This window comes from Muscardinus avellanarius (assembly GCF_963383645.1).
Source record: "Muscardinus avellanarius genome assembly, chromosome: 4".
NCBI lineage: Eukaryota > Metazoa > Chordata > Mammalia > Rodentia > Gliridae > Muscardinus > Muscardinus avellanarius.
Window position 1 is genome coordinate 102,382,084 of NC_137789.1, and position 27,508 is coordinate 102,409,591.

The 27,508-nt window shown below is 40.6% G+C and overlaps 1 protein-coding gene and 1 pseudogene across 2 annotated transcripts in view; one reads left to right on the plus strand and one right to left on the minus strand.

Moving 5' to 3' along the window:
• SHLD2 (shieldin complex subunit 2) overlaps window positions 1-19,042 on the plus strand; it is a gene marked incomplete at both ends in the record, with an annotated part of 39,469 nt that extends 20,427 nt beyond the window's left edge. The window contains 3 exons of the mRNA XM_080694792.1: window positions 3,691-3,919; window positions 10,900-11,015; window positions 18,819-19,042. Of these exons, the coding sequence (XP_080550918.1) occupies window positions 3,691-3,919; window positions 10,900-11,015; window positions 18,819-19,042 (569 nt within the window). The remainder of the gene's footprint in view (window positions 1-3,690; window positions 3,920-10,899; window positions 11,016-18,818) is intronic.
• LOC308261885 (PEST proteolytic signal-containing nuclear protein-like) lies at window positions 16,188-16,936 on the minus strand (annotated as a pseudogene). The gene is made up of 2 exons: window positions 16,666-16,936; window positions 16,188-16,371 (listed from the first exon to the last, which is right to left on the minus strand). The product of its transcript is annotated as a PEST proteolytic signal-containing nuclear protein-like (transcript).
• Window positions 19,043-27,508: the final 8,466 nt, after the last annotated feature.

The window sequence follows — 27,508 nt, forward strand, 5'->3', positions numbered from 1 at the left end:
TTAATAAAAAATATCTGGTCCAAAATGAAATAAGCTAAAACTCAGAGGAGATAACTTGCTGCTCAAGTTCTCAAGTACATTTCTGGGATTTTTTTTTTTTTAATTGTGGTATTGGGGATTGAACTGGGGCATTCTATCTCAGAGCTACACCGCCAGCCCTATTTTATTTTTTATATTTATTTATTTATTTATTTACTTACTTATTTATTTATTTATTTATTTATTTTGGTAGTACTGGGGTTCCTGGAAACCCTTTTACCTCCAGGATACACTTCTAGACCTATTTTTATATTTTTTATTTGGAAACAGGATCTCTTAAGTCTCCGAGTACCTGCACAATCCTCCTGTCTCTGCCTCCCAAGTGCGGGGATTACAAGCCTGCCACCACACTATTTTTTATTTTGAAACAGGGTCTCACTTAGTTGCGGAGGGCTCTGCTAAGTTGCTGAGGCTCTTTCTTGAACCTACAATCCTCCTGTCTCAGCCTCCCAAGTACTTGGATTACAGGTGTGCACCATCACACATGGTGTGTTTCTGGGTTTTTCAAACTAATGTTATGCCTCCCTTTTTGATGCCTTCACATAACTTTAAAAGTCGTAGATGTCGGGCGAGGTGGTGCATGCCTGCAATCCTAGTACTTGGGAGGCTGAGACAGATGATCACAGGTTCAGGGCCAGCCTCAGCTACTTAGTGAGGCCCTCAACAACTTACAGAGACCCTGTTTCAAAAAAAAAAAAAAAATAGGGCCAGGCATGGTGGTGCATGGGTTCTAAGTTTCTAATCCCCGTGTTTGGGAGGCAGAGACAGGAGGATCGCACTGGTTTGAAGCCAGCCTCTCTGGCTTAAGAGACCTTGTTTCCAAATAAAAATGTAAAATAGGCCTGGGAGTATAGGAGTATAGCCCAGAGATAGAAGGGTTTCCAAGAACCCCGGTACCACCAAAAAAAAAAAAAAAAAAAAAAGGAAAGCCGGGCATGGTGGTGCACACTTAAAATCCCAGCATTCTGGAAGCTGGAAACAGAGGATTGTGGTTCGTGGACAGCCTCAGCTACTTAGTGAGGTCCTCCACGACTTAGTGAGACCCTGTTTCAAAATAAAGAATAAAAATAGGGCAGGAGATGTGGCTCGGAGGTCAAATTCCCCCGGGTTCCAACCCCAGACCTGAAAAAAAAAAAATAGGACTGAGGTATAGTTCAGAGATAGAAAACCCTTAGGTTCAATCCCAAATACCTAAAAAAATAAAATAAAATAAAATAAAAAAATAAGAGTTATACCATATTTCAGAGTCAGTGCTTTTCAAATGTGGTTTAGAGAGTGTTAGCTTAAAAAAAAACCAACTTTAATAGGGTTTTGGAGTGTAATTTTTATTACAGTGAAACTGCACTTACTTATGTGAATTTTGACATGAAGCCCATGAAACTGTCACCACAGTCAAAATAGTGTCTCTTTTACTTTTTTGTAATCTCTCTTTTACTCTCATGCTTGCTCCTGACCTTTTCAGGCAACCATTAATCTGCTTTATATCACTAGGTTTTAGTTTGAATTTTCTGACTTTTAAAATAAATGGAATCATATAGTATATATACTGTTTGACATCTCTCAGGAAGCAAATTCTTTTGAGATGTACACATGCTATTGTTCATATTACTTGTTCATTCCTTTTTATTCTATTGTGTGAATGTATTTATTTTTTCATATGTTCATTTGGGTTGTTTCCATTATCTTAACTATTACAAATAAAGCTTCTATAAATATTCACATATGTGGCTTTATTTAGACATACTTTAAAAAAATCTTGAGTTAAAAAGTCGAGCACATGCTTGTAATCCCAGCATTCAGAAGGCTGAGACAGGAGAATTGCAGTTCCTGGACAGCCTCAGCTACTTAGTGAGACCCTTTGCAACTCAGTGAGACCCTGTTTCAAAATAAAGAATAAAAAATAGGGTTGTGGGGTGTAGCTTGGAGATAGAATGCCCCTGTGTTCCATCTTCAGTACCACACACAAAAAAAATCTTAAGTATCTAAGAGTGGAATACATAAGTGAATTATATGGTAGGTATATGTTTAATCTGTGTGTGTGTGTGTGTGTGTGTGTGTGTGTGTGTGTATGTTAATAGGGATTCAACCCAGGGGCATTTCACCCCAGTTCATTTTATATTTTATTTTGAAACAGGGTCTCACTAGGTTGCTTAGGCTGGCCTTGAATGTTCCTCCTATCTTAGCTTCCTAAAAGGCATGTGCTACCATATCTGGCTATTACCACCTCTTAACTTCACTGTTTTTTTGTGTGTGTTGTTTTTAATTTTATTACTTTTTTCTCTAGTTTCTGTATATTATTTCCTGGCTTCTGCTTATTTGGGTTTTACTTCTTATTGAAAGTAGAAATTGAGGCCACTGAGCTAGGTCTGGTAGTAACATTTGTACTCTCAGTACTTGGGAGGCTGAGAAAGGAGGATCACAGGTTTACGGCCAGCCTCAGCTACTTAGTGAGGCCCTCTGCAACTTAGTGAGACCCTATTTCAAAATAGAGAATAAAAATTAGTGCTGGGGTGTACCTTGGAGGTAGAATGCCTCTGGGTTCAAACCTTATATTGAAAAAAAAAAGGAGAAATTGGTCACTGATAATGAGACTTTCTTTTTTCCAATGTTTGTGAGCCCTAGGGATTGTTCCCTCTTTTCTTTTTTTCTTTCTTTCTTTTTTTTTTTTTTTGTGGTACTGGGGATTGAACTCAGGGGGCTTCTACCTCTGGGATACACTCCCAGACCTATTTTATATTTTATTTGGAAACAGGGTCTATTAAGCCAGCTGAAGCTGGCTTCAAACCTGCACGATCCTCCTGTCTCAGCCTCCCAAGCGCGGGGATTACAAGTGTGCGCCACCACACCACCACGCCCGGCTTGTTCCCTCTTTTTGAGCGGCTCTTTGAAAGCTTAAAGAAGCCTTTAAACATTATGCAGGGGAAAGGAGGCAAATACTCAGGTAAATTCATAGACCGTACTAGTATACAGGAAAGCAAAGATAAACTAGGAAAAAAGAATGTCTGACAAATGTAGACATTCAGTATTTGTTTAATGGAATGAATGAGCTATTTATAGTCAGTGAGCATGCTTAATGTTCCAGTGAGTCACAGGAGACAAATTGGTAAGTGAGGACAGCAGGTGCTCATGTGACCCACGCCCAGAGCATGGATGTGGATTTCATCAAGAAACTAGAAAGAAGAAGGGGGAGGAGGAGAAGGAGGAAGAGGAGGAGAAGGAGGAGGAGCTATTTCAGACAGGGTAGAGAATAGAATAGCCCACCTTACAGATTTGGTTTTGACTGTGATCAATTATGAAGATGGTTGACAGGGCAGTGAGAGAGGGCATGTCAACTTGTTTCAAGTATTTGAAGGGACTTCTCCTAAAAGAAGGATTAAACTTATTTTGTATGACTCCAGAGGATGGGTCATAATATCCACCTGTTCAGCCAGATTAGATAAATCAGTCTTCACTCAGGGAGAGAGAGCCCTGTTAGATCCTAGAGTCAGTACTGAAGCTGTGAGGGAGATTATCCAGGAAGAGGAAAGACCAAGAACAAGACCTCGGTGGATTCTTTAAGTGACTGTAAATCAAACATAGCATTAGCCATGTTTGTAAATTAAAGTTATAATTCGAGTCCAATAATTTATGTTTTTTGTTTCTCTTTTAAAGGAGAAATTCTGATTAAAGCCCAAATTTTAGAGCTGATATTTTCTGTTGGAACAGCTTTGAAGGTAGCGCTAAATGCTCGCAGTTCTCTGAAGAGTATCTTCTCCTCTCTTCCCAACTTCATATATACTGGCTGTGCACAGTGTGGATTGGAACTAGAAATGGATGAGAATAAGATCTACAAACAATGTCTTAGCTGCTTGCCATTAGCCAAGAAAAAAACATACTATAGGTAAGACAACAAAGCAGGCCAATTTGATGAAAAGTATTTATTATTGTAGGACTAAAAATAGCTAAATACATATATTAACCTTGCTTTCTAACAGAAACTAACGAGAGCTAACTCAAGAGAATAAAAATGTTTCCTTGAATAGTAAATAGCTGTTTTTTATTTTTATTTTTTACTATTTATTTATTTATTTATTTATTTTTATTGGTGTACTGTATTCATACATCATAGTGGGATACAAACTTTTGTAGACATACATGCACACATCACCCAGTCAGCCCCCACCAAATCCCCACCCCATTCTCTCCCCATCCCTCCTTCCCATGCTTGGCTTAGTGGTTGACATCTAGTATTATAGCAATTTATCCAAATTAAAAATGATAATCTCACATACCAGTTTCATTTGTCTGATACCAAGTTTTTGATGACTTAAAGATAACATTTCAATATTTCTTTTTGCTTTCTTTCTTACCAGAGAATTTTTTTTTCTATTTTTTTAGGTGAAACTATCATATATTTATATATTTATTTTTCAGAAAAAAATCTATCCTAATATGGAATATGGATTCTAGATACCCAAAACGATCTTGAAAAAGAACAAAGCTAGAAGATATATATTTTCTGATTTCAAACCATATAAAGCTACAATAATTGAAACAGTGTAGTACTGTTCTAAAGGCAGATATATAAACCATTGGAGTTAAATAAAAGCCTAGAGCTAAATTCTTCCCTATATTGTCAAGTTATTTTTGACAAGGTTTCCACGAACATTTGGTGGTGGAAATAATAATCTTTTAACTAAATATTGTTGAAAAATAATAAATTACATGGAAAAAATAAAATTGGACCCTTACCTAATCCCACATACAAGTATTAACTCAAAATAGATAAAAGACCTAAATATAAATTTTAAGACTATAAACTTTTAGAAGAAAATCTGGGTCATAAAACCTCACAACATTGAAATTGACAGTGATTTCTTGGATATGATTTCAATGGCACAGGCAACAGAAGAGTATGCAAACTCCCTAAAAAATAAAAAAAAATATTGTATATCCAAAGACAATGTAAACAGAATTAACAGTTACTAATAGAATGGGATAAAATATTTCCAAATGCTATATCTGAAGGTATATTAATATTCCAACTAGAAATCCTAAAAATTAACAACAATAAAGGCAAACAATACCATTTAGAGATAGGTAAAAGACTAACATAAGTAATGAATTTCCACAGATAACCAATCTTAGTTGACTGTTGGATGGAAACTCTTGTTTCTCTGGTTCTGCTGTGTGTTACCTATTTCTTCTTTGTAGTTAATCTCTTTGAGTATTTTCTCTAGTGCTGGTTTTGAAGACATAAATTCCTTCAGTTTCTGTTTGTCGTGGAAGCTTCTTATTTCCCCATCTAATTTGATAGAAAGTTTTGCTGGGTAGGAAATTTTTGGCTGGAAGTTGTTTTCTTTCAGAGTTTGGAATATGTTACTCCAAGCCCTTCTGGCTCTCATGACTTGGTTTGGGAAGTCTGGAGTGATTCTAATTGGTTTGCCTCTGAATGTCACTTGGCCCTTTGTTTTTGTTGCCTTTAAGATTCTCTGCTTGGCTTCCACATTGGTCATTTTGACAATTATGTGGCGTGGGGATCCTCTTCTCCGATCCTGTCTAAAGGGAGTTCTATAAGTTTCCTGGACCTGTGTATCAACCTCTTGCTCTATGTTTGGAAAATTTTCTGCTATTACTTCCTTGAAGAGATTGTTGATCCCTTTGGTTTCACTTTCTTTTCTCTCCTCTATTCCAGTTATTCTTAGGTTAGCTCTCTTAAAATGGGCCCATATTTCTTCAATGTCAGATTCCTGCTGTCGGATATTTTTTTCTAGATTAGAAACTATGCGTTCATTTTTGGAATGATCATCTTCTAAGAGCGAGATTCTGTTCTCCATGTGGTCTAATCGGTTGTTTGTGCTTTGAATTGAGGCCTTTACTTCATTACTTGCATCCTTTATCTCTTTTTGGCTCTCTCTGAATTCTTTTCGAAGCACCTCTATTATTTCTACAGTTATTTTCCTGATTTGATCTTCTAGAAATCTCTGATTTTCTGTTTTATCGGGTTCTGATGTTGTGGCGTTGTGGGCATTCATTGCTCCAGTGTTATTCCTCTTTCCCATGATTTCGGAAGTTTGTGCCTTCTCTGGGTTCTTCCCTTGGGTCACTATGACTTCGCTTAAGGTGCTCTGGATCTCGAGTCTGTAGTATCTCAGACCCCACTACTCCTTTACTGGGTTGTATCACAGAGTCTCCGACCCAGGGAGTCGATAGAGGCTGCTTTAGACCATGGTGGGTGTCATGTTGCACGTTCTCCTATGGTGTGATATCTCTGCCACCGCCCCTTCCCCACTGGGTCAAGTCCCAGGGAGTACAGTACTGGGATTTCTCCTCTGTGGCCCGCAATTTGACTCACTGTTCTTGAGTTTGCAGATGTAGCTGTACTGGACTTGGTGAATTCGGTGCTGCTGCCGCCGGTGGCAATATGGCACTGCTGTCATGCCCTCGGCCGTGAGGCTGGCTTACTTCTTCTTGGTTTTGAGTTCCACTCTGAGTCCCTGCAACGAGTGCTGAGCTCAGCCACTGGGAGCTTTAGATGCTCCCTGCGCTGAGAAATCCTGCCTGGCTGTTCCGCAGCGGCTCACCTCGGCTTGCTGTAGCCGTCCGGTGAACTCGCCGCTGCCGCCGGCAGTATGGCGCTGCTGCCGCGTCCTCAGGCGTGAGGCTGGTGTATCTCCTCTGTGGCTCTGAGCTCTGTTCTCAGTCCGCTTTCTCTCTGGAGCCTGGTGATTTTTTTGTTTCTCTGGTGATGGTGTTTTCTGGCTATGAAAGGCTCTGATTTTGTGGTAATGGAGATTGGTTGTTAGCGGGGCTCTTAAGCCCCGCTTTTCTCGGTCACCATCTTCCTACTTTTTTGTTTTTTATATTTGGTGGTACTGGGGGTGGAACCCACGGGCTTTTCTACCTCCAGTCTATACTTCCAGACCTATTTTATACTTTATTTGGAAACAGGGTCTCACTAAGTTGCTGAAAGCCTCACTTAGTAGCTGAGGCTGGCTTTGAACCTGTGCGATCCTCCTGTCTAAGCCTCCTAAGTGCTGGGATTACAAGTGTGCACCACCATGCCTGGCTTAAATAACTGTTTTTGAAAGCAGATATCATCGAATCATCATAACAAGATTTTTTTTTTTTTTTTTGGTGGTACTAGGATGGAACCCAAGGGCTTTCTACCTCCAGAATATACTCCCAGACGTATTTTATATTTTATTTGGAAACAGGATCTCACTAAGTTGCCGAGAGCTTCACTAAGTAGCTGAAGCTAGCTCCGAACCTACACGATTCTCCTGTCTCAGCCTCCCAAGTACTGGAATTACAAGCGTGCAATCTCAGCACCCCATAGGGGAAGGAGGCAGGGGGGAGGGAGTCGGGAAAGCCCAAGTGCTGAGTGCATGTGCGCCCCTGTCACTATGAACTGCATTGTGATGTGAGACGATACTGCACCAATAAAAATATAAAAAAAAAGAAATGTGGGGCTGAGACCTTGTCTTTGCCCCTCCTCTTCATTTCTTCTTTCTGTATATTCTGCCTAGATGAGCACAACTTCCATGCTGTAAATACCTTCTAATCACCTTTCAGAGGTTTCCATTGCACTGTTGCCCCTGCGGCCTCCTCTGCCTCTTTCTTTCCTCACCATGCTTCAGCTGCACTGGCCTTCTTTCTGTTCTCAGACACTGAACATTTTTCTCTGTAGGACTTTCTCATGTGTTCTTCCCTCTGCCTGATGGCACAAGGCTGGCTTCTTCATGTTTTAATTTAAATGCCACCTCATGCCAGGCGTGGTGGTGCAAGCTTTAATTCCACTCCACCCCGCCTACCCCTGCGCTTGGGAGGCAGAGACAGGAGGATCACACAGGTTCCAAGCCAGCCTCAGCTACTTAGTGAGGCCCTCAGAAACTTAGTGAGACCCTGTTTCCAAATAAAGTATAAAATAGTTCTGGGAGTAGAGCCCGGATGTAGAAAGCCTCTGGGTTCCACTATCAGTACCACCAAAAAAAAAAAAATGCCACCTCATTGGAAAGGATTTTCCTAACCACCCTCTTTTATTTTCTGTTAGTAGCCTATGTGTATGTATTGCAACTTGTAGTTATATTTAGTTGTATATTATCTTTTCTAAATTTTTTTACTGAGGTAGAATTTATATACAATCAAACTACCCCATCTAAAATGTAAAATTTAATGCTTCTAGTGTATTCACAGAGTTGCACAACCATCGTGATAACCAGTTGTAGGCCTGTTTTCTATCATACCCCAGAATTCACATATATTAGCAATCACTCCCCATTTATCATCTCACCAACACATTGAAACTACCAGTCTACTTTCTGGATGTATAGATTCTTTTTTCACCCGGTGGTACTGGGGGTGGAACCCAGGGGCTTTCTACCTCGGGGCTATACCTCCCTGACCTATTCTATATTTGAGGCTGGCTTTAAACCTGTGCGATCCGCCTGTCTCAACCTCCCAAGCACAGGGATTACAAGTGTGGGCCACCATGCCTGGCTTAGGGAGTATAGATTTGTCTATCCAGAATGTTTGAGATGAGTGGAATTATATAGCATGTGGTCTTTTGTGACTGGTCTCTTTTACTCAGCATAATGTTATCACTTTTCATCCATATTGTAGCATATATTGATACCTTTCTTTGTATTGCAAAATAATATTTCATTTAATGGATAAAATCCACTTTTATTTATCTGTTCATCAGTTGTTGGACATTTGGCTTTTTCTCAGTTTTTGGCTATTATAAAAAACAGTGCGGTGAATATATATGTTTTTGTATAAACATAAGGTTTTATTTCTTTCAGGTATAAACCCAAGAGTGGGATTTCTGGGTTCTATGGTTTAACCATTTGAGGAACTGCAAAGCTATTTTTCAAAGCTGTCACATCATTTTACCTTCTTACTAGCCAGCATTGTGAGGGCTACAGCCTCCACATTATTGCCAGTACCTTTTATTGTCTGGGTTTTGTTGTTGTTGTTGTTGTTGCTTGTGCTTTTGGTGTCATATATAAGAAAGGGGTCATTCTTGCCAGACTGGTCTTGCACTCCTATAATCCCAGCTATTTAGGAGGCTGAGGCAGGAGGATTGAAAGTTTGAGGCCAGCCTGGGCAATTTGGCAAGAACCTGTCTCAAAATTAAAAAATAAAAAGGGTAAGGAGTGTAGCACAGTGGTCAGTGGTAGAGTGCCCCTGGGTTCAGGCCCCAGTACTACAAACAGTCCTCAGTACTACCAAACAACAACAAAAAACAACCTAGAAGAAAGGTCTCATTCTTTTTTTATTTTTATTTTTTTGGTGGTAGTGGGAGTGGAACCCAGGGGCTTTCTACCTCTGGGCCACACTCCCAGACCTATTTTCTATTTTATTTTGAAACAGGGTTTCACTAAGTTGCTGAGAGCCTCACTAAGGAGCTGAGGCTGGCTTTGAACTTGGCACAATCCTCCAGTCTTAGCCTCCCAAGTACTGGGATTAAAAGGATGCACCACCACTCCTGGCTAGAAAAGTATCATTCTTAAGCCAAGGTCATGGAACTTTACTATTTGCCCCCCCCCCTTTTTTTTGGTGGTACTGGGGTTCCTGGAAGCCCTTCTAACTCTGGGATACACTCCCAGACCTATTTTTATATTTTTATTTGGAAACAGGGTCTCTTAAGTCAGCGCTGCTGGCTTCAAACCTGCGCGATCCTCCTGTCTCTGCTTCCCAAGCGTGGGGATTACAAGCGTGTGCCACCACGCCCAGCTAGATTTGCCCTTTCATTTGGGTTCATTATCCATTTGGAGTTAAATTTCTTTCTTTCTTTTTTTTTTTTTTTTTTTTTTGTTGTTGTTGTTTTGGTAGTACTAGGGATTGAACCTAGGGCCTCATGCATTCTAGGCAAGAACTATCACTGAATGACACCTCCATCCCTTTCTTTTTTGTTTTGCTTTGTTTTTAAATCAGTACTAGGGATTGGATCCAAGGGTGCTCTGCCATTGAGCTTTATCCCCAGCCTTATTTATTTAATTAATTAATTAATTAATTTACTTATTTTTATTGAGTAACTAAAGCTGGTCTTAGACTTGTGATCCTCCTGCTTCAGCCCTCTGAGTTTCTGGCCACTGCACTTGGCTTTGAGTTAATTTTTATGGATGGTGTAAGAAAGAAGTCCATTTTTTTATATGGATGACTGATTGTCCCAGCATGATTTTTTTTTTTTTTTTTTTTTTTTTAGTGGTACTGGAGGTAGAACCCAGAGGCTTTCTACCTCCGGGCTATACTCCCAGACCTATTTTATATTTTATTTGGAAACAGGGTTTCACTTAAGTTGCTGAGAGCCTCACTAAGTAGCTGAGGCTGGCTTCAAACTTACGTGATCCTCCTGTCTCAGCCTCCCAAGCGCAGGGATTACAAACGTGCGCCACTACGCCTGGCTCCAGTATGATTTTTGAAGACTCTTTTATTCCCATTGATTCATCTTAGCACCATTGTCAGAAATCTTATTTTCTTAGGGCTGGAGATAAAGTTCCATGGTAGAACACTTGCCTAGTGCGTGCAAGGACCTGAATTTGATCCCCACTACTGCCAGGAAACACAAAGAAATGAACAGTAAAGAACCCTTTTTTTCTTTTTTTCCACTAAATTCTTAACTTTCTTTAAAAAGGAACTGATTTGTCTTGTCACTAGTGTGTACCTGGTATTTAGCACCATGCATGGTACATAATAGATACTCAAGTTGTATTTGCTGAAGTAAAGAATGGAGGGACAGGAAAGAGTGAAGAGTGAGAGGAGGACAGGCCTAGCCTCATGGTGAAGGGACTAGGAGTCATGTTTGTCTCTGTTATACTAATTCCCCTCAGTTAATGAGTCTGTTTTTAACTTCTGTTCCCAATTTATTTTTTGTAGGCCAGCTTTAATGACTGTAGCTGATGGAAGACATAACATTTGCATCCATGTAGGATCTAAGCTGATAGAGAAAATTCTTCTCAACATTTCTCCAGACTCTCTTGACAAAGTGATAGGTAATGTGTCAATTCAACTCTCCATCAAGAGGATGTTCTTTGGGAAACAAAGTATAGGGGGTATTTTCAATAGAAGGAACACTATTCTGTCAATTTAATTTTTTGTGTCAATATAAAGGCAGATGATAATTTAATTTGAGTAAAACACCTAAGGATAGTTGGAAGGTGAGACTTGTTTCACACCTGTCTTAGTACATGAATAGAAGAAAACACCTAATCTCTTTGAATTCCCAATTTGTGGACAAAATACTATAACCCAAGTTCTGTTTATTTATTTATTTATTTATTTATTTTACTAGGGATTGAACACAGGGGTATTCTACCTGAAAGCTACAACCCCACCCAGCCCTATTTTATTGTTCTTTATTTTTAAACAGGGTCTCACTAAGTTGCTGAGAGCCTCACTAAGTAGCTGAGACTGGCCATGAACCTGTGATCCTCCTGTCTCATCCTCCCAAGTACTGGGATTATAAGTGTGTGCTACCACTACTGACTTGTTTTACTTTATTTTATTTGTTTATTTATTTATTTTTTAGTACTGGGGATGGAACCCAGGGGCCTTGTACCTACAGCCTACACTCCAGACCCTTTTGTGTGTGTGATTGTGGTACTGGGGATAAAACCCAGGGACTTTCTACCTCTGGGTTACACTCCCAGACCTATTTTATATTTTATTTGGCATCAGGGTCTCACTAAGTTGCTGAGAGCCTCACTCAGTAGCTGAGACTGGCTTCCTACCTGTATGATTCTCCTGTCTCAGTCTCCCAGGTACTGGAATTACAAGCATGCACCACCATACCCAGGGTCTCACTCCAGACCTATTTTTTAATATTTTATTTGGAAACAGATTCTTGCTAGTTGTTGAGGCTGGCTTCAAATCCATGATTCTCCTGTCTCAGCCTCCCAAGTGCTGGGATTATAAGTGTGTACCACCATGCTCAGCTCCAAGTTTTACAATAATTAAATAAATAAATGTGTAATAACATGTATTTGAATATAGTTCACTATCAATGAGATGGATTTGCAAGATCTTCAGCCAGTATACAAAGATACCCCACCTGTCAGATTTATCAAACACCATATTCGTTCTTATTGGCCTCATCTCACTCTTTTGCTTGCTTTGTTCCTTAATAGTGGGTTGTTAGCCGGGCGTGGTGGTGCACACTTGTAATCCCAGCATTCGAGAGGCTGAGACCAGAGGATGGAGGATCACGGTTCACGGACAGCTTCAGCTACTTAGTGAGGCTTTCCGCAACTTAGTGAGATGTTTCAAAATAAGGAATAAAAAACAGGGCAGAGGATGTAGCTCAGAGGTCAAATGCCCCTGGGTTCCATCACTAGACACCCCCCCCAAAAAAAAAAAGTAGTGGGTTGTTTTTGTCCTCTTTTGGGTATCTGATAGCTTTTGCTTGAATGCTGAACATGCATGTAACATGCCTAACTTTGAGTTTTACAAGGGGTGAGGGCATACTTGTCATATACTGAGTTGGAGTTAGGTTTGCTGTTGCTGTGGTTACCTTCCTAGAGTATTATCTTGTGTGTATGATAGGGAGTAGTTCTCTGTACCTGCTGTTCCATCAGCTTTAGCCTTTCACTTTGCACCTGGGCTTCACCAAGAGCTTCTCTCCATAATTGCACATATATATGGAGGTACAAAAGGATATTTGTATACATGTGTATAATGTATAAAATGAGAGTAATCAGCATGCCCATAACTAAACATTTATTGTTTCTTTGTGTTAGGAATAGTCAGAATTCTCTCTTCTTACTACAATCATCTGTCTGGTTAACAACAGAATGTATCATTGTGCAAACATCATAGCGTATACATATGCAAAGCTAGATAGTATAGGTCAGTCACTCAATGTGGCCATTTGATGCAGTCAGGAGACCTGGTAGACACAAGATGTTTAAGGCTGCTCTTCGTGTAACACAGCACACTGTATTATAGTAAACATTTTTTAATGGATAGGAGTACAGTGTAAAATAATAATTAAAATGTACAGTAACAGCTATTTATTATCATCAAGTAGTATGTACTGTTCAAATTGTTGGTGGTGTGCTATTAAACACCTGGCAACACAGTAGTTCCTACCAGCATCACCACAGATGCACGGTTAATGCACTGCACAATAATGTTATGAAGGCTACATCACTGGATGATGGGAATTTCTCAAGTTCCATTACAATCTTATGGGACCACCATTGTATGACCAGTCCCCATTGACTTCATGGTATGCATCCCTGTCCTTATGTGTCCCTAAACTGTTCAGGCTTCTGTTAGTTGTTTATTGGTACTAGGGATTGAACCCAGGTACATTCTACCTCTAGCTCAGGTTTCAACCTCTTGCCTTTTTTTAAACAAGGTCTCTAGGTTGCTAAGAGTTTTGCTAAGTTGCTGAGGCTGTCCTTGAACCTGTGATCCTCCTGTATCTGCTTCCCAAGTACTAAAGTTACAGGTGTACCACAACACCTGGTCCTAACCCTATTTTATTGTTTATTTTGAAACAGGGTCTCACTAAGTTGCTGAGGGTGTTACTGAGTTGCTGAGGCTGGCCTCACCCCTCTAGTCCTCCTGTCTCAGCTTCCCAAGCACTGGGATTACAGGCCTGTGCCACCACATCCTGCTTTCTAGTAATTTTTCATGTGGGAGCTACATTCTTTCCATTTTTCCGCATTCTAATTTGGAACCTTTCTTTTTTTTTTTTTATTTGCATTGTTTATTTTATGCTCATCCTTCTGACTCTCATCATTTCTTTTCTGGGTGTTCTTTATATATTTTTAGTTTTACCTGTTCAGTTTTTATACAAGGTAAGTTAAACTTTTTTTCTCAGAGAAACATCATTTTCATATCAGATGTACTTCTATGCTTCTTCCATTTCAGAAACAACTGAAGTGGTACTTGGCATTAAGTAGATTATAATCACGAGTGAAAATGATGTTGGACTTACTTATTTACTAATTTATTTTTGCATTAAATAATTTTATTGAAAGATGTATCCCTTAGTGCAAAATGATGACATTTGGTTACCTCTGCTAACTCAAAATTAACACTGATGTTTTTTTTTTTTGTTTTTTTGTTTTTTGGTTTTTTTTTTGGTGGTACTGGGGTTCCTGGAAGCCCTTCTACCTCCGGGCTACACTCCCAGACCTATTTTTACATTTTTTAAAATTTGGAAACAGGGTCTCCTGAGCCAGCACGCGCAGCTAGCTTCGAACCTGCGCAATCCTCCTGTCTCTGCCTCCCAAGCGCGGGGATTACAAGCGTGCGCCACCACGCCCGGCCAACACTGATGTTTTTTAAAGTAATGAAATATATCAGCCTTTTGGGAAAACTGAAATTATCCACAAAACATGGTTTACAAAAGTTAAGGAGAGTCAGGCGTGGTGACGCACACTTGTAATCCCTGCGCTTGGGAGACTGAGACAGGAGGATCGTGCAGGTTCAAAGCCAGCCTCAGCTACTTAGTGAGACCCTGTTTCCAAATAAAGTATAAAATAGGTCTGGGAGTATAGCACAGAGGTAGAAAGCCCCTGGGTTCCACTCCCAGTACCACAATAAATAAATAAATAAATAAATAATAAAAAATAGAGCTGGGGGTGTAGCTTGGAGGTAGAATGCCCCTGGGTTCCATTCCTAGTACCGCCCCCCACCAAAAAAAAAAAAAAAAAAAAAGAAAAGAAGCAGTTTCCTTATGATTTGCCTCAACTTCTGGTGGAAATGCTCACAGAAAGTAACAAATAAAAACCAAGCACATTCAAAATAATAATAATTTACTTTGGTAGCAAATGGATGTTCTTTGAAGACTAATGAACAGAGACAAGACCCATTACAATGTGAAGTGGGCTATTTCAAATACTCGATACTTCACATTAAAATTTAAAAAAACACTTTTAAAGAGCTAAGCATCCACTGATAGCAATGCAATATCTAGTATAGGATAACTTCAAACAAAACAAATATCCATAAGAAAAAAGAGAGCTGTATTTTTTTGTGTGTGTGTGTGAGTCTGGGGATGGAACCCAGAGGCATTTGACCTCCGAGCTACATCCCCTGCCCTATTTTTTATTCTTTATTTGAAACAGGGTCTCACTAAGTAGCTGGGGCTATCTGCGAACCACAATCTTCCAGTCTCAGCCTCCCGAATGCTGGGATTACAAGCGTGCGCCACCACACCGGGCTGAGAGCTGTATTTTAATTTCATCTAAATTTACTTTCAGTCAGTAGTCTAGTAACATTTTCCCCTCAATACAATACTTCCTCTCTCTAAGGCTTTTCCTGGGAGCCAGACAGTTTAGGTAATGAGGGAGAGTAACTATATGGTTTTATTTGTTTGTTTGTTTGTTTATTTATTTAGCGGGTCTGAGGATGGAACCCAGGAACATTTGACTTCTGAGATACAACCCCTGCCCTATTTTTTATGTTTTACTTTGAAACAGGGTCTCACTTGCTGGGCGTGGTGGCGCACGCTTGTAATCCCCGCGCTTGGGAGGCAGAGACAGGAGGATCGCGCAGGTTCGAAGCCAGCCGCGCGCGCTGGCTTAGGAGACCCTGTCTCCAAATAAAAATGTAAAAATAGGTCTGGGAGTGTAGCCCAGAAGTAGAAGGGCTTCCAGGAACCCCAGTACCACCAAAAAAAAAAAAAAAAAAGAAACAGGGTCTCACTAAGTTGCGGAGGGCCACACTAAGTAGCTGAGGCTGTCCAGGAACCGTGAGCCTCTGGTCTCAGACTCCCAAATGCTGGGATTGCATGTATGCACCATCACACCCGGCTTTGTATACGGTTTTAAATAGACAACTTTTTTACTTCTCTTTTTTTTTTTTTTTTTGAAACAGGGTCTCCTAAGCCAGCATGTGTGGCTGGCTTCGAACCTGCACGATCCTCCTGTCTCTGCCTCCCAAGTGCGGGGATTACAAGTGTGCACCACCACGCCTGGCCTTTTTTACTTCCCTCTTAATTTGCAAATAGCTGTGTCTAAAAAAATATGCAATTCTTAAAAAGGTACCATTTTTTATTATCTCTAATTTCAAACTCATTTATTAGTGTACCTGTCAATCTTAAAAAAAATGAAAAAAGTGGCTCCAAAGATAGTCTTATACCATTTTTATAAAAGGAAACTCTTCCTTTTAACTTTATACCCATCCCACAACCCAATTTCAGAACACATAGTTTAATTGCCTTGGCCATGTATATTTCCAAGATGAGATTTTATATTTTGTTCCTATAGCTTCCAGTATCAGAAAAATCCATGGTTTCCTTTATTGAAGGAATTTGGTCTGCTGCTGTTGGTGTTTCTCTTCCAATATTCTTCATCTTCATCTTTGCTTCTGGAGGCATTTCCTCTGGTTCACTATCTTCATCTTCATTAAAAAGCTGCTGCTACTGCCGGGCGTGGTGGCCCAGGTTTGTAATCCCCGCGCTTGGGAGGCAGAGACAGGAGGATCACGCAGGTTTGAAGCCAGCCGCGCTGGCTTGCTTAAGAGACCCTGTTTCCAAATAAAAAGTATTAAATAGGTCTGGGAGTATAGCCTGGAGGTAGAAGGGCTTCCAGAAACCCCAGTACCACCAATTAAAAAAAAAAAAAAAAAAAGCTGCTGCTACTAAAAGGGGTTTTGGAGCAATATTTGGAACAGCTTCTTTAGGCTTACTTGATCCAAGTTTGATGGATATGGCTGATGCTTTCTTTGTTGTCTGACTACTTATGACAAGTCCAAACTTGGAGATCATTGTAAGTTTTATTGAGAGGCCTGCAGCTTCTTCAGCCGATAACTTCTCAGTGCTATGACTGGAACTTTCCCCTTCATTACTGGAAGAAACAGTCTTAGCTTTCACAGGTCTTTCTGCTTCTTCAGGTCCTCCAGCAGCTCTAGCCTGCTATAGATTTTCAAGCTTATCCTTTCCTGCCTTTCTATCTGCCATTTTACCCGCTACAGCCATGCTAAGGATGTCACCCTTATTTTTTTTATTTTTAAAACGGTCTCGCTGGGCGTGGTAGCACACGCTTGTAATCCCAGTGCTTGGGAGGCTGAGACAGGAGGATCACACAGGTTCAAAGCCAGCCTCAACTACTTAGTGAGGCTTACAGCAACTTAGTGAGACCCCCAAATAAAGTATGAAATAGGTCTGGGAGTATAGCCCAGAGGTAGAAAAGCCCTTAGGTTCTACCCCCAGTACCACCAAAAACAAAACAAAACAAAACAAAAAACAAGGTCTCTCTGAATTGCGGAGGGCCTAACCACACCTGGCTCTTATTCTTTATTTTGAAACAAGGTCTCACTACTTAAGTAGCTGAGATGAGATGGGAACCTGTGATCCTCCAGTTTCAGCCTCCAGAGTACTGCTTGAAATCTCTGATCTTAATAGGATCTCTTATCTGGGTTGTTATGCTGATGACTCACTTTCCTGCCAAATGCAGGTGCAGACAGCCTAGGCTGAGTAACAGAGAAAAGGGAGGGGGAAGCAGTGGAGAGTAGAAGTATAACCTCTCTGTCCAGGTGCAGAAAAAGGGGCACCTTATTCTATTTTTGCTCTTTTTTTTTTTTTCTTCTCTGTATAAGGATGGGCCAGTTTGATATCACAAATCAGGGTCTAGCTCCATGAGAAGATATATGGTGCCTTTTTGCCTCCATTTAACTTTTAAGGTCTGTAACTTTCTTATCTCATTGCTATGTTGACCCAGCAGGCTCAGTGCAGCCTGTTTGCAGAGTTTGGGATTCTGTAAGAAACTGTACCTGGTTGGGGTTTTTTGTTGTTGTTGTTGTTTGTTTTTGTTTTTTTTGTGGTGGCGGTACTGGGGATGGAACCCAGAAGCTTTCTCTGGGCTATACTCCCAGACCTATTTTTATATTTTATTTGGAAACAGGGTCTCACTAAGTTGCTGAGAGCCTCACTAAGTAGCTGAGGCTGGCTTCGAACCTGTGCAATCCTTCTGTCTCAGCCTCCCAAGCGCAGGGATTACAAGCGTGCGCCACCACGCCCGGCTTAAGAAGCTTTACCTGTTTTAACCATTTAAATATCTACTCTGAACTGGATATGGTGGCACACACTTGTAATCCCTGTACTTGGGAGGCTGAGAACAGGAGGATCACAGGTTTGCAGTTAGCCTGGGCAACTTAGCCCTCTGTAATTTAGTGAGACCCTTTTTAAAAATAAAAAATAAAATAGGGCTGGGGATGTAGCTTAGAGGTAGAATGCCCCTGGATTCAATCCCCAGTACTACATAAATAAGTAAAAAATAAACAAATAAATGCATGCCTACTCTGCTTTGGGATAGGGCATGGTATGAAATTACCCATTCCTGGATCATAAGGGGTATATGAAACATAGAAAATTTTCATATGTAGACTTGTCCCCTCATGATATGTACACAGATAATTCAAAATCCAAAAATACCTGAATTCTAAAACATTTCTGGTTCCAAGTATTTTGGATAAGGGATTTTCAACCAATATATGCATATTTGGCTGTGATAAAAACTGCAGATAGGTTAAGTATAATAGTCCTTTCTGAAATGGACATGTTCTTTTGGGTTTGGTCTTAACTTAGGGAACCATTCATCTCACTTCTTTCTACATTATGAAGCTGACCGCCAAGTCTCATAGCAGGAGCTGCTGTTAGTCCGACAGTGTGTCCTCTGAGCTTGATTTTCCTGAGTAAAACCTAAACTAGAAAGAGGTGTAGATGAGGAATGGCCTGGGGTAGGAGCCTTGACAGCCTAGTGCAAGGTGAAACTTGACCCTGGGGCGCGCGTGCCCCTCAGGCTGGCAGGGACACTGACGCCCTTGTGCTTTGCTCTTCCTAGTGCCGTCCTCAGACCTCACCTACGGGATGGTCGCAGCAGACCTCCTCCACTCCTTGTTGGCAGCCAGTGCGGAACCTCCTGTGCTGAAGATTCAGAGCCTTTTCGTGTTGGAGGACAACAGCTACCCATTGCAACAGGATTTCTCCCTGCTGGATTTCTGTCCTGAACCATTTAAGGCCTGGAGCCCTTTGCTGAAACCAGAAGACACTGCAGGCATTCCATGAAGAAGAACTGAGATGATTTGTCTTTATTTTTTTTGCTACTGGCGATTGAACCTAGGGGCATTTCTACCTCTTGAGCTACATCTCCAGCCCTGCTTTTTATCATTATTTTGAAACAGGGTCTTACTAGGTTGCAGAAGGCCTCACTGAGTAGTTGAGGCCTGCCACATACCTGTGATCCCCTGGTCTCAGCCTCTTAAGTACTGAGATTACAAGCGTGCACCACCACGCCAGCTATGGTTTGTCTTTTGAAACGAACGACGAGGCTTTGCTTTGGGTTTGCTAAACAAATAGGTTTTACAAAGAGATGTGTGTTACATATATAAACTAAAATGATTTCTTGTCAGAAAAGCCTGAGGTTTTTATGTTTCTTTTTATTTGATAAAGGTAATATGTCACAGTTCCCTAGGAATTGAATGTTCCCTCATTGTTTATTGTACTGAGTCCCTGCTGTTTTCAGGGCACTGTGCCAAGCACTGGGCTTCCACACAGAAGAGGTTTCCTCAGAAATTACTTTTCTACTCCATTCACTCCATGTACTTCCTCTTTTCTTTTCTTTTCTTTTTCTTTTTCTTTTTTTTTTTTTTTTTTTTTTTTTTTTGGTAGTACTTGGTGTGGAACCCAGGGACTTTTCTACTACCTCCGGGCTATACTCCCATACCTATTTTATACTTTATTTGAAAACAGGGTCTCACTAAGTTGCTGAGAGCCTCACTAAGTAGCTGAGGCTGGTTTTGAACCTGTGTGATCCTCCTGTCTCAGCCTCCCAAATGCTGGGATTACAAGCGTGTGCCACCATGCCTGTTTTGTACTTCCTCTTACTCTACCTCAGTAGGCTATCAATGTGAAATATAATTTCCTTGATTATAACTGTATATAATGATGAATTAGTTTGTATAAACCTATGTTTAGGTAAGTTTAAGACAAGCATGTCTCTGTATATAAAGCACTGAAGCCAGGTGTGGTGGTGCATACCTGCAATCCCAATACTTGGGAGGCTGAGACAGGAGACCAGCCTCAGCAACTTAGTGAGATTCTATTTCAAAATAAAATTAAAAGGAGGGGTGTGCTGGGGGCGAACTTGGAGATAGAGGGCCATGGATCTTAAAAAAGCATTGAAAATGAAGAAGTAAACAAGACCATGTTTTAGCTTATAAGTGGAGGAACAGAGTCCTGTTACTAGTTTATGTCTAGGGGTCAAGTGCCCTCCTGAATTTATTTATTAACAACAATCAGTTCTTAGGATTGTAGAAGAAGCTCTTTGCTCTTATCAAATGATAGTCACTAATGAAGAATTATTATTATTGCTATTATTATTATTATTATTATTATTATTATTATGGGTATTGAACCCAGGGGCATACATTCTACCTCTGAGCTACACCGTTAGGCCTATTTTTTATTCTTTATTTTGAAACAGGGTCTCCCTAAGTTACTGAGGACCTCATTAAGTAGCTGAGGCTGGCCTCAAACCTGTGATCATCCTGTTTCAGCCTCCCAGGTACTGAGATTATAAATGTGCACCACCATGCCAGCTTTAGTGAAAAATTATGAAGACGCACTTAACCCAGAAGTGTGAGGACGTTGAATGTTAATAGATTAATCATATTGCCTGAAAAATAACTGAATTCATGCTGAAATAAATAAGCTTATCTTGTTGTTGTTGTTGTTGTTGTTGTTGTTGTTGTTGTTGTTATTCTGGGAATTGAAAATAGGGACATTTTATCTCTTGAGCAACACCTTCCACCCTCACTCACTCACTTATTTTTTATTTTAAAGCAGGGTCTTGCTAAGTTGCTGAGACTAGCCTCAAACCTGTCATTCTTCTGTCTCAGCCTCCCAAGTACTGGGATCAGAGGCATGTGTCATCATGCCTGGCTCAGAGAAGCTCATTTTATTGTAAGCATATATATATATATTTTTTTTTTAATTTGGTACTTTGGTATAATTTAACTTGGTACTTTGGTATATATGTTTAATTTGGTATTTAATATTGAACCCAGGGATGTTCTACCTCTGAGCTATACCCCCTGCCCTTTTTATTTATTTTATTTATTTTATTTATTTATTTTTTTATTTATTTATTGTGGGTCTGAGGATGGAACCCATAGGCATTCGACCTCCAAGCTATACCTCCTGCCCAATTTTTTATTCTTTATTTTGAAACAGGGTCTCACTGAGTTGCGGAGGGCCTCACTTAGTAGCTGAGGCTGTCTGCAAACCACGATCCTCCAGTCTCAGTCTCCCAAATGCTGGGATTACAACTTTTTATTGTTTTTAAAACAGGGTTTTAAATTAAGTTGCTGAGGCTGGCCTTAAAACTTTGAGCTTCCTGTCTCAGCCCTCCATGTACTGGCTAGTTTATGCTTTCTTTAAAAAATTATTTTGTTTCTATGACATTGTTTTCTCTTTTTAAGGTATTTATGTATCTTTTGATTCTCAGTATTGACCCCAAGGACATTCTACCTCTGAGCTACATCCCTATTGTTTACAATTAATTAGTTGGTTAGTTGATTAATTTTTGTGTTACTAGAGATTTTGATCCCAGGGGCATTGCATTTTACCTCTGAGCTAAAAACTAGTGCCCTGCCAGGCGTGGTAGCGCATGCTTAAAATCCCAGTACTTGAGAGGCTGAGACAGGAGGATCACAGGTATGCTGCCAACCTCAGCTACTTAGTGAGGCTGTCTGCAACTTAGTGAAACCCTTTTTTAAAACAAAGAATAAAAAATAGGGCTGGGGGTGTAGCTCAGAGGTAGAATGCCCCTGGGTTCCATCCGTAACGCCACAAAAATTTTAAAAAGAATACTTATGTTCCCACAAGTACCATGCCTCCATGTAGTGGCGTTCGGGGTGGGGCATCTGCGGAGTGATTAGGTCAAGAGAGCAGAGCCCTGGTAGATGGGATCAGTGTCCTTAGAAAAGAGGCCCAAGGCAAGGACTCAAGGATGGGAGGAAGATACCTCCCATCTTTGAAGCTGAGAGCATCCCTTACCAAATACCAAATATGCTGGCACCTTGAGCTTGGACTTCTCAGTCCCTGGAACTGTGACTAATACGTAGCTAATGTTTATAGTTCTAGAGACTGGGAAGTCCATGTTCAGGGTTTTAGCAGATTCTCTATCCCCCTTTCTCTCTTTGCCTGCCCCCCTCCCAACTTCCCCTTCATCCTATTTTTTCTTTTCTCTTCACAGTTTCCTCATTCATCCACATGGAAAGAAGGTTATTTTAGAAATCTCCAAACTTTTTCTTTTCAGAAAGAGAAATTCTCTTTTTTTTCTAGTATCAACAGAAAATTTTACAAAAGGACCCTGCTTGAATCTGTTGTCGTTACCCATTCTCTGGTTGTGACCAGAGGCGGGGGGACCTCATAAGATGGAAGGGAGCCCTTCCTCAGTGGAAGGAGAGTCCAGGCAGAAAAGAGCATGTCCTCTGCAATGGAAGACGTAAGGAAACTTCATATAGAAAAGGCTTAACCTGCATCTCTAACTATGGAGCTATTTGCCATAAAAGAGGGCACTGGGCATCACCAAACATGCTTAAAAAATAAAAGCCCCAGCCGGGCGTGGTGGTGCAGGTAATCCCGGCATTTGGGAGGCTGAGACCAGAGGATTGTGGTTTGCGGACAGCCTCAGCTACTTAGTGAGTCCCTCTGCAACTCAGTGAGACCCGGTTTCAAAATAAAGAATAAAAAAATAGGGCAGGAGGTGTAGCTCAGAGGTCGAATGCCCCTGGGTTCCATCCCCAGACCCGCAAAAAAAATAAATAAAAGCCCCAGAATGCGCACAAAAGACAGTTTCCCTTAGGAAGCTCTTTTAACTCTTCAACAATGGTGCTTTAAAAGGTAGTCTTAAACCTGGCGTGGTGGTGCACGCTTGTAATCCCCACGCTTGGGAGGCAGAGACAGGAGGATCGTGCAGGTTCGAAGGCAGCCTTGCTGGCTTAAGAGACCCTGTTTCCAAATAAAAAATATAAAATAGGTCTGGGAGTGTAGCCCAGAGGTAGAAGGGTTTCATCTCCAGTACCATCAAAAAAAAAAAAAGGTAGTCTTGATATGGTAGGTGAAAAATACTCTCTTGTGCATAGTGTTGACTTACATACTTTAGTGGGTCTCAACTCCATGACAGAGCCACATGAATTCCCTAGTCAAGAGTGCCAGAGTGCTGGGAAACTACAGTTAGGTTTTGTCATATTTCCAAACATTTAAGTTACTTCTGTAGTTCAGACTTTGAAACATGATATTTATTTATTTATTTATTTTGCAGGAATGGAACCTAGGGGCATTCGACCTCTGAGCCACACCTCCTGCCCTATTTTTTATTCTCTATTTTTTTTTTTTTTTTTGGTGGCACGGTGGGTGGAACCCAGAGGCTTTCTACCTCTAGGCTATACTCCCAGACCTTTTTTATATTTTATTTGGAAACAGGGTCTCACTAAGTTGCTGAGAGCCTCACTAAGCAGCTGAAGGTGGCTTCGAACCCGTGCTATCCTCCCGTCTCAGCGTCCCAAGCGTGGGGATTACAAGCATGCGCCACCACGCCCAGTGTTATTCTCTATTTTGAAACAGGGTTTCACTAAGTTGCGGAGGGCCACACTAAGTAACTGAGTGAAACATGATTTATTTTGATTTAAAATAAATCCAGATGCCGGGCGTGGTAGCACACACTTGTAATCCCCGTGCTTGGGAGGCTGAGAGAGGAGGATCACGCGGGTTTGAAGCCAACCTCACTGGCTTAAGAGACCCTGTTTCCAAAAATAAAATAGGTCTGGGAGTGTAGCCTGGAGGTAGAAGGGCTTCCAGGAACCCCAGTACCACAATAAATAAATAAATAAATAAATAAATAAATAAATAAATAAATCCAGAAATTGAATCTAAAGAGAGCAATAACATTTTTTTTTTCAGTAATGGGGATTGAATTTAGGGGCATTCTAACTCCAAGCTATGTCCCCAGTCCTGTTTTTGTTCTTTATTTTGAAACAGAGTCTCATTAAGTTGTGGAGGGCCTCAGTAAGTAGCTGAGGCTGGTTGCAAATCTGCTATTCTCCTGTCTTAGCTTTCCAAGTACTAGAGTTACAAGTGTGCACCACCATGCCTGACACAGTAATACATTTCACTTAGACACTTTCTCTTTCTTTTCTTTTCTTTTCTTTTCTTTTCTTTTCTTGTACTAGAGGTGGAAGCCAGCGGCTTTTCTACCTCCGGGCTATACTCCCAGACTTATTTGGAAACAGGGTCTCACTAAGTTGCTGAGAGCATAAGCAGCTGAGGCTGGCTTTGAACCTGTGCGATCCTCCTGTCTCAGCCTTGCAAGATCTGGGATTACAAATGTGCGGCACCACGCCTGGTTTACTGAGACACTTTCAACATTCACATTCATTAAGATTCCTCCCTTCCTTACTTCATTGGTGGTGGTACTGAGAATTGAACTCAGGGACATTCTGTCTCTAAGCTACACACACCTCCAGCCATTTAAAATTTTTTTTTTTGTTTTGAAACAGGGTCTTCTTAGGTTGCGGAGAGTCTCCCTACATTGCTGAGGCTGTCCTTGAACCTTTTATCCTCCTGTGTCAGCCTCTCAAGTACCAGGATTACCCATGCATGCCATTCTACCTCCAAGCTACACCCCCAGCCCTGTTTTTATTCTTTATTCTGAAGCCGGGTCTCACTAAGTTGGGGAGGGCCTCAGTAAGAGGCAGGTTGCAAGCCTGTTATGATCCTGTCTTGGCTTCCCAAACTTGACAATGGGACTACTAGTTTTGGTCCTGAATAGGGAGACTTGTTATCCCCAAGAGTCTTTCTGTGTTTATCCATTATATACAAACCCAATCACAACATCAAAGTCTAAACATTTTCCTGTTCCGCACACTGCCTTTTACTTTTGTGAGGATGCAAGAAAATGTTTGTGATGAACAAAGACTTGGTCTCCAACAAAATATGCTATGAGCCGAACGTGGTGGCACAGGCTTGTAATCCCAGCATTCAGGAGGCCAGACAAGGAGGATCGCGCTTCACGGACAGCCTCAGTTACTTAGTGAGGCCCTTTGCAACTCAGTGAGACCCGGCTTCAAAATAAAGAACAAGCTGGGCGTGGTGGCTCACAGTTGTAATTCCAGCATTCGGGAGGCTGAGACTGGAGGATCGGGATTCGCAGACAGCCCTCTGCAACTTAGTGAGACCCTGTTTCAAAAAAAAAAAAAAAAATAGGGCAAGGCGTGTAGTTCAGAGGTTGAATGCCTCTGGGTTCCATCCCCAGACTCGCAAAAAAAAAAAAAAAAAAAAAAAAATTTATGTCACCAAAGTAATTCCCCAATGGAATATAGATGAAACTTTTTAAGTAATAGGAAATGAGAAATGTACCAGAAGAATATTCTCCTATTTATACATTTTTTTTTTCCTGTGGTACTGGGAATGGAACTCAGGGGCCTTCTACTTCTGGGCTACACTCCCAGATCTATTTTATATTTTTATTTAGAAACAGGGTTTCACTAAGTTTCTGAGAGCCTCACTAAGAAGCTTAGGCTGGCTTTGAACCTGTGCAATGGAAGATGCACTTTGGTATACTGAGTAAGAAAAAGTCAGTTCTATTATGCATACACACAAATAGACTGGTATTGTGTTAGGCTAAAATATGTACACGATGTGGTAAAATTTCTTATTTGGGGGCATTTGACTAGTAAGTGTAATTTTTTTTTCTTTTTTTAATTAGAGTTTATTATTTTATTTCTAAAGTTTACTATGTTTATTTTTAGTTATTACAATTCTATTTGTTTCTATCCTACTTTCACCTACACTATAAAAATCCATTTAGAATTCATTTCTGTGTGTGTGTGTGTGTGTGTGTGTGTGTGTGTGTGTGTGTTTGTGTGTGTGTGTGTGTGTGTTTTACTGGAGATGGAACCCAGGGGCATTCTACCTCCCAGCTACACCCCAGCCCTATTTTATGCTTTTATTTTGAAACAGGGCCTCACTAAGCTGCAGAGGGCCTAAGTTGCTGAGGCTGGCCACAAATCTGCAGTCCTTCTGTCTCAGTCTCCCAAGTACTGGGATTACAAGTGTGCACCACCACGCCTATCTTAATTTCATATTTTGACATGTTTTGATTTTTACTTTTTGGCCTACCATATGGTTAGTTTGGGGAAAGTTCCACATTTGCTTCTACTTTTCTTTCTTTCTTCTTCTTTTTCCTCCTCCTCTTCCTTTTTCTCCTCCTCCTTTTTATATTTTTGAGGTTATTTTGTAATGGGGTTCGAACAAAGGGACATTTTACCTCTGAGCTACACCCCCAGCCCTCTTTATATTTGTTTTATATATTTATTTGTTTGTTTGTTTTTGTGGTACTGGGGGTGGGACTCAGGGGCTTTTCTACCTCTATGCCGGGGTCCAGCCTCAGCCAGTCCAGGGTCTTGAAGGAGATGTGGAGATGTAGGGTCGGCGAAATTGAAGAATGAGAGACGCCTTGCTTAGTAGCAGGGGAAGGCATCTCTGTGCCCTAGAATATACTTTATTTATACATGAATCTGACAAATTACAGCAAGCCACATCATACGTATTTTGTTTTTCATTTAGTTTTTCAAAACCACATTACATATACATTGTTCTTCATCTAGCTCTTCATTAACCTGAATCCCACGTAGCAGGCACAGCTCGAAGCCACCTGTTTTTCCTGTTTATTGTTTTTTTATTAATTTGTAATGAATTGATCAACAAAACCTATTACTACTCTACATCACACATAATAAACTTTAGCTGAACTTATCCTATCCTCTATCTTAGACTTACTATATTTATTTCTAAAATTAACTGCTAATTTTCTCTGCTATTTTGGCCACTAGGTATTCTATTAACTTATTTTTATCCAACCACCAACCCCCCACTAAACTTATTCTATTTTTCTAGCATACAATACCTACATCTAATTTTCTATAATACCTATTAAGTTGTTTATCAAGAGAACTTTTTTGTGCTTTAGTGAGCAGGCACCAAGGAGGTCCCTGCCTGCCCAACCCTCTGTAGGAATGGCAGAGTCCTAACATCAAGCCATTTTCCAGTAATATTAACTCTGTGCTTTCTATTCATCATACAGTCCTGTACAGGAAAGTGGAGGATGGTTGGAGGTGGAAAAGTATTCTGATTAGCCCTAGCCCCCTGAGGGGGATACCACAGTCCACCCCCCTAACTTATAAGCAACATATGGAGGGCCTTGCACAGTAGGTATAATTTGTCTGAAGTTAACTTTTTCCTTTCATGACTAAAACATTGAGTTAGGTGTTGTACGCAGAGGAGCAAAGAGCTCTTTTCTATGTAGCTTCTTGAAAGTTCTCCCATAATCATATACATACATATATATATATACATATACATATACATATTTGGTGCTATTCCCAGCACAAATCTTTTTTTTTTTTTTTTTTTTTTTTTTTTGCAGGTCTGGACATGGAAGCCGGGGCATTTGACCTCCGAGCTACACCC